The 15,811-nt window shown below is 52.9% G+C and overlaps 1 protein-coding gene across 2 annotated transcripts; it reads left to right on the top strand.

Moving 5' to 3' along the window:
- Nucleotides 1–3,751: 3,751 nt before the first annotated feature.
- Nucleotides 3,752–14,430, top strand: Sp6 (Sp6 transcription factor). Of its 2 annotated transcripts, none has more exons than XM_028755142.1 (2): nt 3,752–3,833; nt 11,110–14,430. In XM_028755142.1, the coding sequence occupies exons 1-2, from the start codon at nt 3,786–3,788 to the stop codon at nt 12,298–12,300; spliced, it is 1,239 nt and encodes a 412-aa protein (XP_028610975.1). In that variant the 5' UTR covers nt 3,752–3,785; the 3' UTR covers nt 12,301–14,430. The 2 variants fall into 2 exon arrangements, with proteins under 2 accessions (XP_028610975.1, XP_028610976.1); XM_028755143.1 differs by lacking the exon at nt 3,752–3,833 and adding an exon at nt 8,722–8,994.
- The last annotated feature ends 1,381 nt before the right edge of the window (nt 14,431–15,811 follow it).

Here is a 15,811-nt window from a genome sequence, read left to right as displayed (position 1 = left end):
AGAGCAGGAGGCAATTTAGCTAGGGAAATTCCAGGAGCAGGCCACTGATGTTCGGATAAGAGCAGATTCCTAGAGAAGCCGACTTGGAGCCTGGAGCTTGGAGAATGGTGGGCTTTTCTCTGACAGGGATGAGTGGCAAGGGGTAGACAGACTGAGCCACAGAGCAAAGGTCGGGTGTGTTGGAAAACAGCTAGGCCATTGGGTTTTCATAGGAACCCGAGGAAGCCAAGACTGTAGAGGTTTTAAAGCCAGACATTAGAGTCTGTGGTGTCACAGCACAGGAGAGCACTGGATGGCTTAGTTGGGGGAAGGGAGCAGCATTTTAGGATGATGAGTCTGTTTCTTTGGTTTGGTTTGGTTTGGTTTGGTTTGGTTTGGTTTGGTTTGGTTTGGTTTGCAAGACAACTTAGGTGGTGAACATAGAGGTGGCAGAAAACCCATAGGAGGGGTTGAGTGCTTGATCAGACTGGGTGTTCTGTCCCCAGCATGGAGAAATGAGAGACAGAGAGACACAGAGAGACAGAATGACAGAGACAGAGAGATCCCACAAGTGAACCCAGACACCCAGTAACTAAGCTTCCTCAGGCAGCAAGTTGGCATTTCCCTAGAATTTCCCCCCAGGATAGTGCTCAGTTCTTCTTAATATATTCATTTAACAAATAATTAAGAGATAGGAAATACCAGGCACGGTTCGCTTTCTTCACCTTTAGTTATCTGAGACTAGGAGAGAGGACAAAGGCTTTCCACCCACACACACCTGGGGGACTTCAGACGTACTCCACTGCCCACCTTCACCCCCCCCCCAGCTAATCTAGTAGTTCCCCCTTTGAGGTAGGCATGTGGAGGAATCTCAGAGACATGCAGGCAGGAGAGAGGTCTGGGGGCTGGAGACAGTCAGCCAGAGAGTGGGAAAGAAGGTCCCCTTGAATGCAGGGTGAACCTGGGATTGCAGGTCATGGGGGCTGGGGAATAAGGAGAGAGCGGAGATGAGTTGGAGATAGGCCTCTGGGGCTGATGATGGGGGAGGGAGGGAGAGAGGGAGGGACAAATTAGAGAGCTGGAGAAGGAAGCAGAGTCTTAGCAGGTGGGGTGGAGGGAGGGGGACAGGAGGCAAGCTCAGGGGAAACGGGCCCAGGCTCTGGAGACAAGAGTCTGGGTGTCTGAGCTGCCTAGGAGCCAGCTGGAAGGTGTAGGCAGCGGAACATCAAACTTGAGATGGAAGGTTGGCTCCAGGAGCTAGCTGGGGCTGGCTTTAGTGCGAGCTGAAACTCCGGGGACCCAAATCTACCATTAACCCTGGTGGTCTTCAGCTTCCTCAGGCTCCTTCTGCAGGTCCTCCCTTAAGATCGAAAGGGGGCTGAGGGTGAGGGCTGACTCTGAGTATTAATAAAGTATTAATAATGCCGTACTGTTTAGCTCTGAGCCCCATCCTACCTCAAGGGTGGTGGGGAAAGCACATTGTTGGGAGAGAAGGGGAAAGGGAGGAGGGTCTCCTGGCCATCAGGGTCCTGGCTGGGTTCGTAACTCTCCTCCCCACTAGGCTCTTCACACCTCTGCTCCTGTTCTGCTGTCCCCGGGGGAAGACATGCTGGCCCTGCAGGTCCAGGTCCAGAGCTGTAATCCTTATGCCTCTCAAATCCCCCCAGCCCCAGGTTCTCCCATCTTCTGGACAGGACCTGCTACCTAAGCATATGGAACCGATTGAAAGAATTTGTATGCTCACCTTATAATTTATGCAAATCAACTCTGTAATTAACTATAATTTGGAGGCATCCTTTGGTATTTCAGACATTTATCCATGAGGAAATGCCCTGGTGATAATACTCCTGTATTAACTTTATTTACTCCACCTGTGTGGTCTCCTGCACGCCTCCCCCCACCCCACTGGGATTTTCTAGGCTGGAAGGTGGGCAGGGACAGGGAAGCCCCTCCTCAGAGCCTGCTTGGGTCGTGCCACACAATCCCCTCTGTGCTGGTCCTGTCCTCTTAATTTTGCAGAGGGCTGAAGGTGCAGCTTTGCCTCCCAAGTTCCCCCATCACTTTATTATTTCCTGCTTGATGGGTGGCTTTCTATCACCTCAGTTTTCTCATCTCTGAAATGGGGAGAGGAAGAACCTGCTGGGGCCTTTACTCAATAATTACTGAAAAGCTAATGAACAGACTGGGAATCCCCAGTCTGGAGATTGCTGGGAGGAGATGGAGGAGGAGTTAGGGTGGGGGTTCCCTGGCTCACTTCTGAGAGGGAAGTAGCAAGCAAGTCTTGAGATTCTGGGTTCGGTTTGTGTGTGTGTGTGTGTGTGTGCGCGCGCGCGCGCACGAAGGGTGGATGGGTGGCATGCGCTGAAGTACCTGTCCTCCGTGATTAGGGTACCTACAGTTGGGAATGGGACATGTCCTATGGTAAGGCCCCAGGCTGTTCTCCTATGTGGGTCAGAGAGCTTCAGAAAGACAGCCTTCTGTTTAATCTCCTTTCTTCTTCCTGGTCTTGTGTCTCTCACTCTCTGCTCCAGGACATACTCCAGAAGGCCAATGGCACACCCTAAATTAGGCTCCTGTAAACGGGGGGGGGGGGCATCTGGACTCACCCCCAGGCCCTGCTCTCTTGCCAGCCTCTGGTCTCTTCCTGTGGATCCAGGTGGCCGCTGTCTGTAAAAGTCCATGGTGGGCTTCAATTCTACTCTTAAGAGACACTTGGTCCATCCCAAGCCACCTAGTCCCTGCTCAGTGAGAAAGAGGGGCTTCTCATTCACTTGAGAATGAGGTACCAGACTCAAAAAGTTTTACTTTGTTGGCTTCTTCTGGGGGGTTCCAAGTTGGGATTTGAACAAAACAGATATAAATCACTTTGGGGGTGGGAGTGGTGAGAACAGATTCCTGGAAATAAACAAGACCTGTTGGAGTAACCAGAACTGTAGTTGGGAGCTTTTGGGGAAAGACTGGCTTGAAGGGGTGTGTGTGTGTATATAAGTATGTGAGTGTGTTCCTTTGTGTGTGAGTGTGAGTTTGGGTGGATGTGTGTGAGAGAGTATGTGTGTGAGTGTATGAGTGTGTGAATGTGAGAGTGTGTGTGCGCATATGTATTCATGTGTGAGTGTATTTGTGTGTGAGTGTGAGTTTGGGTGAATGTGTGTATGAGTGTGTGTGTGTACGAGTATGTGAGTGTGTTCCTTTGTGTGTGTGAGTTTGGGTGGATGTGTTTTTGTGTGAGAGTTTGGGTGGTTGTGTGTGCGTGTGTGCGTGCGTGCGTGCGTGCGTGTGCGTGTGCGTGTGCGTGTGTGTGTGTGTGTGTGTGTGTTTTGGGTCTTAAACATTAGAACTTCTTTTCTTTCCCACCAAGTTCAAGTCAATGGAAGAAAAACCTCAAAAGCCCAGGGAGGCGGAGGTGGGGTGGGGGTGGGGGGGTAGGGGTGGGAAGGCTGGGATTCAGAGAGTTCCAGCCCTACCAGTGCTCCCCCTTAGCAATGTGCTCATTCCCTACATCCCACGAGAACCACTTGGTCCGTCTCCCACGTCCACCCTGGACCCCGGAGATGGAAGTCCTGTGCAGCACTCTGCCCCCATCCCCAGCTGCCTCTTCCAGCTGAAAGCCTCCTTTCCTGGCAGCCCGGAGAGAGACTCGGTCTCATCCACTGCCACTCCCCCGTGAGAATCAGGCCACTACTTCCTGGATTATCCTAAAAGCTTCTGAGGCCGTGAGGACTTGGCAGCATCCTGCCTGTTCTCCCACCTCCCTCTCTGCCTCTGACTGTCGCCTCCTTTATAAAGCCCGCCTCTCCTGTCACCCCATGTGCGTGCCCCTCACTGCTGCTGCTAGCCCCGGGCTCCATGGACCGGTAAGCAAGGCTATCCCCTGTCTAGCACAGGGACCTCTGCAAAGAAGACCAGGTCTCCACTCTAAAGAGATCATAGAGAGGGGTCTGGAAAGCTTGCCACTTTCTCAGTTTAAGATGGGGATAAAAGGGAGATGGGGGTTGGGGAAGGACCAAAAGGGATCTCTGGGAGGTCTTTGGAGTGGGTTGGGCTTAGATCTGGGCAAAATGTGGAGCAGGGATTCAAGACTCGGGACTTCAATTTGAGAGAAAGTATGAGTGAATATGAATGAACATACAGGGTGTATACACACACACACGCACACGCGCGTGCGCACACACACACACACACACACACGCATGCGCGCACTCGCACACACAGCCATGAAAAACACCAGCAGAGATTATAAGGGAAGAACACTGGACCTGTCTACACCTGGTACACCTGATACACATAAAGGAGAGAAGAGTCACACAGTTGTACACACACATACAATGCTGGTCTAAGAGGGACTCATCCTGGGGTTGGGGATTTAGCTCAGTGGTAGAGCGCTTGCCTAGCAAGTGCAAGGCCCTGGGTTCGGTCCTCAGCTCTGGAAAAAAAAAAAAGAGGGGCTCATCCTTTAGACTGAAATCAGATCATTGCTAATAGCCTTTGGATTCATCAATGAATCAGCCAAGCGCTTGGGCCTAGTAGATGCTCACTGTCTTTTAAATAAATGAAGGATAAATAAAACTGTCCGACCCCATATCTGGACTCTGCCTGGTTTTCCAGGAATCTGGGAGAATCGGCAGTAACAGAAGAAAGAGTTGGTGTCCAGGCTCACCAGGTTGAAGTTTGGGAAACACGAGTAGTAGGAAATAGTGAGGAACTAGGAACCCGGAAACTAAAAGATAGGGTCTAGCCTTCTCTGACTCTAACTAGCTGGATGACTTCGAGCTGCTTGTCTCCCTGTTGAAGGGTTTGGTTTTCCTATCAGTACTTCGATTAGATAATTTTTATTGTTAGAGCAATTTTGTTGTGGTGGTTGTGGTTTGAGACAGGGTTTCCTGTAACCCAGGCTGGCCTTAAATTTACTCTATAGCTGAGGATGACCTTAAGTTCCTGAGCCTCTGCCTCTACCTCCCCAGTGCTGGGATTCCAGTATTTATCACCTCACCCAGTTTTATTTGATGCTGGGGAATTGAACCCAGGGCTTTATACATGCTGAGCAAGTATCATGCCAACTGAGCTGTCTCTCCAGCCCCTCACAGTGTGCAGGCAACTTGAGGTCTGGAAAGGAACATGTGTGTGGAATGTGGTTTGTTCCAGCAATTCAAGGTAGATCAATTCACTCTGTCAGACAAAAGATGTCAGTGCCTTGAACCAAGGAATCTGTTAAGAATGTTGTGCCTTTCACCTTGGAGACCTGGGGGAGCAACCCCAGGTCCATCACTTTTTGTCAGAGTGAAGCCAGACAGAATAACAGGTAGAATGTGGGCTTTGGAGTTGGACTTCTCTGGACTCAGTTTCCTCTTGTGTCTCTTAACATGTCTGTAATCTTGGGCATTTAGCTTCTTTGATCCCTGGCTTCCTCATCTGTACAGTGGGAATGAGAGCGGTAATTACTTCATTGCATGTCATGAGAATTAGAGGTATTTGTGGAGACTAAGTACCCAGATGGAGTGCACATAGTAGGCACTAAATAAATAAATGCTGCTTCTGATGAACATACCAGCCACAGAGGCTGCTATAGGCGCAGCATGAATTGCTTACAATAAAAGGTATTTGAGATGAGGCTGGCAGGTTAGAGGAGACAGAGACTTGGGAAAATCTAAGACTTTAAGAGAATGAAAGGAAGAAATAGAAGTGAACCATGTCCCGAGCACATCTCTGTTCAATTTTGAGTCAGGATGAGAAGAGGGGTTAGGATGACCTTGGTAGTCAAGTCAATATTAGATCACAATCTGTCATTTGGTAGGAAAACATCCAGCAAATGGGGGAATTGAACCAGTTGGAAGTCAAGGAATAAAGTCTAGGATGTCTGAGAGAAAGAGAGACAGGCAGGACAGGGAGATGGAATGGCTAAGCAGTATAGGAGTGACCTCCCTACAGGAATCTCATACCCATGAGCCATGAGCAGTGGCAGGGTCTTTGCTCCAGGATGAGGCAGTGTTAAGGAGAACCTGGGGTGGGGTTTCTGCCATCCTCTTCCCAGGTGCTTTCCAAGAAAAGATAGGCCGGCCTCATGGGGGGAAATGAGGGAGTTAACGCATGGATGTTAGCTCATGCGTTAGCTCATGCCTGCCCGGCCCTTCGCACCAGCTTTGCCTGTCTGGCCCTAAGAGAAGTAGATCAGTGGCAGTGGTTCAATCCCCCTAACGCTGTGACCCTTTAATACAGTTCCTCATGCTGTGGTGATCCCCAACCATAAAACTATTTCCCTGTTGCTTTACAGCTGTAATTTTGCTACTGCTATGAACCGTAATGTAAATATCTGATATGTGGGGTTGGGGATTTAGCTCAGTGGTAGAGCACTTGCCTAGCAAGCTCAAGGCCCTGGGTTCGGTCCTCAGCTCTGATAAAAAAAAAAAAAATCTGATACGCAAGATATCTGATAGGTGACCCCCCCCCAAAGGGGTTGAGACCCACACACACTGGTTACAGTAGATGCAACAGACTACAGACAACTGGGAAGGGAGACTGGGATATAGAGGGGTCTGATTAGTGTTACTCCAGGAGCCAGAGTCATTCAAGTACGGCTCTGCTTCTGACATGATGAACCTCTAACTGGGTGCTGGAGGTAACTATGATCTGAGAACGCAAACCCTACTAGTCAGAATTTGGAGGCTGGGTGGACCAACCCTGTCGATAAAAAGTGTGAAGTTGGAGACAATCAGCCAAAGGGATTCTTAAAAATCTGTTATGTATTCCCAAAGGCAGGGAAGAGAGAACTCCTTGCTGTTTATCAACCTCTCCCTAATATGTCTTCGATTTCCAAATGTCTATCCTTTACTCCCAGGTCAAGTGAGGAAGCTGAGGCACAGAATAATCTAATCCTCGAGGGCCACTGTAATAGATGCAGCACTGGGTTTAGAACTTAGGTTCTTGAATTTCTAGTCCAAAGGGTTTTATGAATGTCCTTTACTCTGTCCTTTACTTTGTACAGGTAACAAATTTATTTTTAAAATGATTAAGGGGTTTATTATGTTTTTAGCAGGGATCTCACAGAATTTGCTCTTTTAGGTACAATTTATTTAAGCCCCAGGAAAATCTCACAGCGTGTGCCCAGGTTATCCAGGCAAAGGGCTCCAGTTTTAGGAAACACAAAGGTGTTCAAATGGCTACAACTCTGACCGCTAGGAACAGCCGCATACTCGGGAAAATCCATACACACACACTGTTCAGAAGCCTCATTGACTCAGTTAAGCTGTTTCAAAGTCGTACTTTGTTTCAAAGTGCAGCTCAAACGCGAACAGAGGGCAGGTAAACTATTCTGAGTAAAATGAGAATCTGTGATCCTAGAATTTGGGAAGTTGAGGCTGGAGGATCTCTGGTTCGAGAGGCCAGCCAGCATGAGCAACTGAGTCATGGGGTGGGAGGGTGGGGGGGAGAAAGAAGAAGGGAGGGAGAGAGATAATGAGATTAAATCAGCCTAAATTCAGAACTCTCGAAAATTGACCGTAAAACGTGCATAGGGAAAGCTAACAGCGATAACAAAACAAACAACGAAAATCGCGTTAAAATCCCGTGTAAAAAAGGGTCAAGTCGGGCTGGAGAGATGGCTCAGCCGTTAAAGGCTAGGCTCATAGCCAAAAATATAAGGGTCAAGTCACCTCTAAGGTCAACGGCTGGCTCGGAAGGAGGCGGGAAAGACCCATGAGCTACTTCCAATCTGGCCATCAGGGCAGAGAGTTAGGGGGACTCTGGCACCCACCTGAGCTGGGGGTGGTGCAGTGCCTCAGGATTTCCACCAATTCGGATCTTGAGAGTTTTGTTTCGGTGAGTGGCTTTGTGGATGTGCTGAAAATGTACCAGAATGTGGCTTTGCATGCGAGCGTTTATTTAAGCCATCCGAGACCTTTCTCTAAACTTATACTCAGCTGAGACTAGGAAAGAGCCAGTGACAAAAAGCCTTGTACAATCCGTTGCTGAAATGTTCCTTCCCAGGGCCATTCAGGTGCCTGCCGAACCCTCCCTCCGATCCCAGTACGCCGATCCCAGTACGCCGCAGCGAGGGTGTTAGGCGCAGCAACCCGGACTGGGAGGAAGGCGGCGGCTTTAGGAGGTGGACTTCTGTGGTACCCGGCTTGCCGGAAACTGAGGAAGACGTTGAGGGCATGGTGATCACTCAGAAAGGCTAGTGACGGGAGAGAGGGAAAGGCTCTCGGGAAACCTTGAGAGAAAGGTTCAACGCATGGTGGTGGTGGAGAGGGACCAACGGTGTAGCCAAGATACCATTCTCATGGCTTAGGCCTGGGGGTGGGCAGGACAGAAACTTAGTCTTCAAACCTGTTTCCTTTTTTTCCACACAATTCTAGCACTGCGGGACGAGGACGGGTGGGTCAAAGGCACTGGTAGCCACGCGTGCCCTAAGAAGGCTCGGTAACTTCCCCAGGATTCTCTGTCCTTCGTCCCATCCAGGATCTGAGTCCCCAGCCTGGACCGGGCTAGCTCCGGGTTAGATTTCCATGGGATCGGACGGGTCCCCGAACTCGGGGGGGGGGGAACCTCCCAGCTCAAGCCCCTAACTCTGGAGTGGTGGGGACCTGGGAGGAGTGAGGGAGAGAGAGGGAGGTGGCCTGACTAGCCATCCCTTTAGTCTGCCCCCTCCTCGCGCGGGGCTGGGCTTCGCCTCCTGCCGAGCCAGCAAGGGTTAAAGGCGGCCGCAGGTGAGGTGGGCGGGGCCGCGGGTTGGGGGGAAAAAGGAGCGCAGGGGAGAGGATGAAGGCAGAGAGCGCGGTGAGTCACGGGCGGAGCTGGCCTCGCTCGCTCGCTCACTCGCTCACCGGCGCCCGCCCGCCCTCCGCCCTCCCGCCGGCTCTCACTGCCTCCACCGTCGCGGATCGCCCAGTCCGGTCGCAGCCCCGGCTTGCCCTCGGCTCCTGTCCCACGCCGCTGAGAGCCGGCCAGCGCGCAGGGCCCATGAGCGCCCGTCTATAGCGCGCCAGCCTGCGGTGCCCCAAGCCCTAGCGCAGCCTCCAGGTAGGAGCCGGGGTCCGCGCGGTCACGGGCGCGCGCTGCGGAAATCTGGGGTCGGGGAGTCGGGGGGGAAGGCGCTCGAAACACACCGCAGCCTGCGCTGGCTTCTTGGGGCTGGGGGCGTCCTAGAGGATCCGAGGGGCTGGGAGCTCCGACGGAGGAAAAACCGGGAGGACGGGAGGGACTGGAGGGACCAAGGGAGTTTGGAAACTGGGGAAACTGGAGCGACTGGGACAACCGGAGGATTGAAACATTGAAAACCTTGTTTGAACGGAAGTCCTCGCCACCTGGGCACCGGGGAAACGGGAGAGGCAGCGGATCCAATGGGACTTAAGGGGGTCTCTACCGTCTTTCTCCAACTGGGGAGCCGATGTGCTCGCTCTTCTTTCTTTTCGTGCAACCTTGATGGCAGGCCATTACGTGCTAGGCCTGGGCTCAGGCTCTCGGTCCAGAGAGGCCCCTTTGCAGCCTGGTCACCTTAGCCTTCCCATCCCCCAGACCCTGGGGCAGTTCCCAGGCGCCAAAAGCTCTTAGGGTCCCAGGCCTCACCGCTCCCGCCCCAACCCATTCTGGGCTGCCCCGCCCCGGCCTGAGGCTCGGTTCCTACTGCTTCACCCTGTCCCTTTCTTGTGGTAAGGCAGCCAGAGCCTGAGTAGGCACCCAAGTCCTCCTCTTCCTTGCCTTTCCCAGACTGCCAATGCTACCTCCCTGGTCCCAGAGTCGGAAGGCAGTAGGGTCAGCTGAGCCCTGCTCGGGGAAGGCCCTAAATCATTGGCCTTCTCCGCTCCAGCCCACACACAGGCAAGGTTTCAAGGCTCTAGGGAGAGATGGAGAAAAGACTGGGACCTTCGGGTCACAGATTTGTAGTAGAGAAAGGGGCAGAGGTTGTAAGGTTTTCCTTTCTTCCCTTTTCTTTCGAAACGGTCTTACTGCGTAGCCCACGCTGCGAAGTCTGGGAATATTTATGACACGGTTCCAGCACGCTTAGCAGCGGCTCCTCTTCGTTTTCTTTTATTCCCCTCTTCCTCCTTCCTCCCTCCTTCCCTCTCTCCCTTCCTTCTTTTGCTTTGTGGCCTAGGCTGGCCTGGAACTCTGCATTCTTCTGCTTCAACTTCCTGATTGGCTGGATTAAAGGCTCGCATCACCACACCCAGGCCAGATCTTTAGGTTTCTGCTGGGCCTTGGGTTTCTAATGTTTTAAGAAAGAGACCTGATTCACAGAGGGACTGCAGAGTGTGTTTGTCGATTGAATGGTTAAATGAACATTTTATTCTAGTCGCCGATCCAAATTCGGCTTTCTTTAAATGAGAGCAGGCTCGGGACAGTAGCTAGCAATACTTGGCTGGACATTATAGGCTTCTATAGGTTTTATTCCGTGCTTGCCCTTGGGTTCTAGGATAAGGGATACCCGGCTCCTTCAAGCTCTGGTGCTGTTTCCTTTAGGGAGCTGCGGTTAGATTTTCTTGAGTGTCTAACAAGCATCTCTGGGTGATCCTTTTCTGTGGTAATCCCACCCCTCCCAGCTTCATATGGAGGGAAAGCAGGTAGGTGAGGGAATGGGTCAACCAAGCTAGTCAGGAAGCAGGGGAGTGTGCGGAGAGATTAGACGCTTTTCCACAGCGTAACAGCGGGACTGGGACTGGCTTTAGCAAAAAAGCTCAGGACTTATTCTGGGCTTTCTGAAGAGCAAGCAAATCACCTCAAACAGTCAGAAGCAGACATATCCTACCCTACCTGATCTGTGTCCTCAGTTAGACTGGGGCTAAGACGTATCTAGCTCGTCCCTATAGGTCGGCAGCAAGTGGGGGTGGGGGGATGCCCAGACGTCTGTGCGGAGATGGCTCCAGTGGCATTGGGACCAGCCCAACTTCGGTAGATTTAAGCAAAGTCTTAAGGGCGGGGTCACTTAGAGGAAAGGCCATCTTGTGCCCTGACCTGGACTTTCACGTTCATTCCTTCCTAGCATTCCCAAGCTCTAACTGATTTGTTGTCTTCATCCAGAGGCACGCCCCTTTTCCTGATAGGGGCTCTGAAGGAGCACTTTGCTGGGAAGGGATCTGGGTCAGAAGGGAAAGTAAGCAGGTTACCTTCCTCACATCTCATCCTCGCCTCTTCCAGGTCCCACCTGAGTTACCCTTGACCGTCCCTGCCCTCATTCCACCCCGGATCCCGGCAATGCTAACCGCTGTCTGTGGCTCTCTGGGCAGCCAGCACACCGACGCGCCTCACGCATCACCACCGCGCCTCGACCTGCAGCCTCTCCAGACATACCAGGGTCACACGAGCCCGGAGGCCGGGGACTACCCCTCCCCGCTGCAGCCTGGGGAGCTGCAGAGCCTCCCGCTGGGCCCGGAGGTAGACTTCTCACAGGGCTATGAGTTACCAGGGGCCTCCTCGCGGGTAACCTGCGAGGACCTGGAAAGTGACAGTCCCTTGGCACCGGGACCCTTTTCCAAGCTCCTGCAGCCGGACATGTCACATCACTATGAATCGTGGTTCCGGCCGACTCACCCAGGCACGGAGGATGGTTCGTGGTGGGACCTTCATCCCGGCACCAGCTGGATGGACCTCCCGCATACTCAGGGAGCGCTGACCTCACCTGGCCACCCGGGGGCGCTTCAGCCGGCTTTGGGAGGATACGTCGGAGACCACCAGCTCTGTGCTCCGCCGCCCCACCCGCACCCGCATCACCTCCTCCCAGCCGCTGGTGGGCAGCACCTCCTGGGGCCACCCGACGGGGCTAAAGCCTTGGAAGCGGCGGCACCAGAGTCCCAAGGGCTGGATTCCAGTCTGGATGCAGCGGCCCGACCCAAAGGCTCCCGGCGATCTGTGCCCCGCAGCTCAGGGCAGACCGTGTGTCGCTGCCCCAACTGCCTGGAGGCGGAGCGACTCGGGGCTCCGTGCGGGCCCGATGGGGGCAAGAAGAAGCATTTGCACAATTGCCACATCCCAGGTTGCGGCAAGGCGTACGCTAAGACGTCGCATCTGAAGGCGCACCTGCGGTGGCACAGCGGCGACCGACCCTTCGTGTGCAACTGGCTTTTCTGCGGCAAGCGCTTCACGCGCTCCGACGAGCTGCAGCGCCACCTTCAGACCCACACGGGGACCAAGAAGTTCCCCTGTGCGGTCTGCAGCCGAGTCTTCATGCGCAGCGACCACCTGGCCAAGCACATGAAAACCCACGAAGGAGCCAAAGAGGAGGCGGCGGCTGCCGCGGCCCAGGGCGAGGGCAAGGCCGGTGGCGTGGTGGAGTCGCCCGGGGGCAAAGGCAAACGTGAGGCCGAAGGCAGCTCGGCGTCCTCCAACTGAGCCCCATGGATGTCGCATCCCTGCCATTCTTTATAGGGGGGCGGCCTGAGTAAGAGGGAAGATGGTTATTTATTGGTGGTGAGGGGACAGGGAAAGGGGCGCTAGGGGTTTTTAGTCTCGGGGTCTGCATGGGAGGCTGCTTGAATATTTAGGCTGCCAGGAGCTGAACACGCCCCTCGCTTCTTCTCTTTCTCACTATTTCACCCTCCCCTGAGTTGCTGAAGAGTTGGGATGGAGCGCCCCTACCATGTGGAAGGGTTCGGACCGTAGAGATGGCATGTCCCAGGAGCTGAGGGAAATCCAGATTGGGTCGGGGCGTTGGGATAACTGTCTAGACACGTCGTTAGCTCCTGGGAACCCGGACATAAAAGCACCTCGGAGCCGCCCTTCAGCCTAGGTCTCTTTTATCCCCCCCTCCCTTCAAGTGCTGCTTCCTCTAAACTTTCCGGAGAGAAAGCGGAGATGAGGTGGCGCAGGGAGCCTGAGGTGGTTCCCCTTAAGGGGCTGTCTACCTAGCTTGGAAGGTTATTACTGTAGGAAGAACTCCTTTCAGTGAACTTCTAAACTCTTCCAGATTCGGTTTGGTAGAGCCGGGAAGGACAACAACTCAGCTCTGCAGCCCGAGCTGTGAGCTGAAGATCAGAGCTGGATGACATAGAGGGATCCAGCAGGGGAATCCTCCTACAAAGTGGAAGAACTAACCCCTTCTTTCAACTCCGATTCCATCCTTAACTCTTACCTTTTAAAAGATCAAACTCAGCAGTTCACATTCCCCCTCCTGTTACCCTAGGTAGTTTTCTGAAGTCAGCCACCAGCATCAGCTCTAGAGTTGACATAAACACCCCCACCCCACTCCCAGGTCCCCATTCCTTGCTTTCCCTTTGGGGATGGAAGGGAGAGGGGTTGTCTTAGCAGAGGGGAAGCATGGAAGACCCTGCTCGGACTCCCCCCCCCTTCTTAGCTTGACCCTTCCTGTGCTCCCTCCATTACTATAGAGTCCTCCCCAGCAGAAAATCTCCTTCCATGTGAAGAAGGGTTGTCCCCACTGGAAGGGATTCTGGGGAGCTGTCTCTCTGTCCCCTTCTTTAGATTCTAGAGATACATTTGGGTTTTGATCATAGGGTGAGAGAGAGTAGACTTCTGCCTGGCAGATGGCAGGACCCTGGGGCTGGGGGCACTCTCAGGTTTGAGGTAGAGGCCTTGAGTCCCTCCGACCTCTCTCTCTTGCTCTCTTCTCTCTACCCAGAACCCTCTGCAGGGAATAGCTGTGTGTTGATTTTTTTAAGTTATAAGCAAAGGGTATTTTATTTAATAATTAGGGTGTGAGTGTGTGTATGCCTGTGTTGTCTGTACCTGTATGTGTGCATGTATGTGTTTCTCTACTGAGCCTGGGGTCTCCTGAGACCCCATCTTGTTCACCCTGTCCAAGGCCTGGGGCCTAGACCCATGGCATTTCTCCCTCCATGGGGGATGCTGGAGCCCAGTCCAAGGACTGGGAACTGTATGGGAGGTAGGGGCTGGGATCTGGGTAGGAATATGTGTTTGTGTAGAAAGGCCTCCTCCTTAAAAGGGACAGGGTGTCTCCCTGTGGGACTTAGGGGCCTGAGGTAGTTTAAGAATAAGGTTCTTTCTGTATTCTCCCTCTTTCCCCACCTCCTGTTAACCTAGCCAGAGGTTCCCTTTCTTACAAAGAGGGCTGAAGGCAAGAGCAAAGTTGGCCATGCCTACAGGTTGCCTGGCTAGGTGTAGAGGGGGAGAAAGAAGGGCACCGTGGGTGTGGGGTGTTTTCTCCTCCACCCATCGAAACCAGCCACCCTCTCCCTGTGCTACCAAGATAGCCTTTTCCAATGACCATGCTTAGGGGAAGTCCTACATGGGGTACTGGGGGGTACGTAGGTCCTCCCTCTTATAGAGGCCTTGAACCCTGAGGTGGGGCTCGGATAGGTTTTTGTCTGGCCTGCTCTTTATCAATCTAGGTTTTTCAGCAGCCTGTCCTTCCAGGCAGCCCATCTAGAGGAAAATGTAGGATTTTTTTTTCTTTAACTGCTGTGAACCCACTTGGGGGTGAGGAGGAGGAGGCAGAAACAGCCTGTGTTTTTTATGCAACAATAAAGTCATCAACCAACCATACTCTTGCTTTATTTGTCTTCCAGCTCAGCCCAGCCTCCTATTTCAACTCCATCCCTCTGCAGTGAGGGCTGGGTAGGGGGATCTGTGGGCAAGCATCAATCACCTCTATTCAATTGGCTGGGTCAGAGCTCAGATCTGATGCTATCCTGGAGGGAATGGCTGCCTCTGGTTGATAGACTATGGTGTTCGTCTGCGGAGATGAGAAGTTTCAAGATGTTTCCTTGCTTTACATATAAGTCTTACCCACCCTAGGATTCCCTCCTTCCCAAGTTATAGCTGGCCTCTGGGTTCCCCCTCCCCCACCCCCCACCCCATGGGAGCATGCATGTCAGCCGTCCCTCTGGCTGTGAGGGAGGTGGGGGTGACTGACAGCGATTTCTTCACCCAGGATGATTCCTATCAGAGACAAGGCGATGAAAGGCAGCCAAGATATCTGATGGGCGGCTGCCCAGCTGGAAAGCGTGAGGGAAAGGTTGCTACTACTACTCAAAGCAAGAAACCTGCCAGGGTTACGCAACCTCGGTGTGCACAGACGCACCCTCACAGAACTCACTATCTTCAGAGACTGGCAATGCCCATCCATTGTTGGTACCTAATGTCAGTGAGAGTCTCATGACTCCAGAGGGCCAGTGTGTGGAAGGTGACAGGGCATTTGTTTTGTTTTCCTGTCTCTGTAGGGTAAGGTTTGTTGCTGTGCTCTTCCGCCAGTCTGTTTTTCTTCGAATATATAGTTTTCTCATCTTGGGATTCCTATCCCTTAATGACCCCTAACCCAATTTCTCCAGCCAAATCTGGCTCTCAGATTGGCCCATCCCGTCACCCGTCTGAGAAATTGTGGGGCCTTAGAGTTTTAAGGGAAACTTGGAAAGCGGCATCAGGATGCTTTAGGGACTGTGGAGAAAACCTAGATTGGTGGGGGTAGCAGTAGGTGGGGGAGCCTGTTTCCATCTGTTACTGGATTTAACAGTTCAGAGTCTTGTTTACCTGTGACCTCCTGCCTGAGGCTTTCCTGCAGGGCACCTCTTTTGTCTTCCTGGTTTTGGGGGGAATTAGACCCCAGAAACCTAGTGAGTCCCCTCCTTTTCCCCATATCTGCCTCCAGGGACAGGAGGGCAGCTGTAGGGCCGGCTGGGCTTGTCTGGGCAGGGCCAGGGCCCTCCCTACTCCCCTTGCAACTCCTCCAGCTGACCTGCATTCTTAGCAGGGGCCTTTGGTGGGGCTCTGATGCATGCTTGATCCTCTGCAATGCTGCCTGGCTGGCCTGGGCCCCTGAAGGAACTCAGGGTCACCTCTGACCCCTCAGAAGTGGAACCCCAGCAGGACCGTATTGTACAGGAGACTCTGGGAAGAAAATCATCATGTTTGGATTGGCCCTCTGGAC

Source organism: Grammomys surdaster, unplaced genomic scaffold (genome assembly GCF_004785775.1).
Source record: "Grammomys surdaster isolate TR1022 unplaced genomic scaffold, NIH_TR_1.0 126048, whole genome shotgun sequence".
Classification (NCBI taxonomy): Eukaryota; Metazoa; Chordata; class Mammalia; order Rodentia; family Muridae; genus Grammomys; species Grammomys surdaster.
Note: the sequence above shows the minus strand (reverse complement) of the source record. Positions and strands in the feature narration are given on the sequence as shown.

What these genes read in the sequence shown, in the direction of transcription:
- Sp6 (XM_028755142.1), top strand. Translation starts at nt 3,786, where the DNA reads ATGTGCGTGCCCCTCACTGCTGCTGCTAGCCCCGGGCTCCATGGACCG. An exon ending in GCCCCGGGCTCCATGGACCG is followed by an intron (nt 3,834 to 11,109) that starts GTAAGCAAGGCT and finishes CGCCTCTTCCAG; the next exon opens with GTCCCACCTGAGTTACCCTT.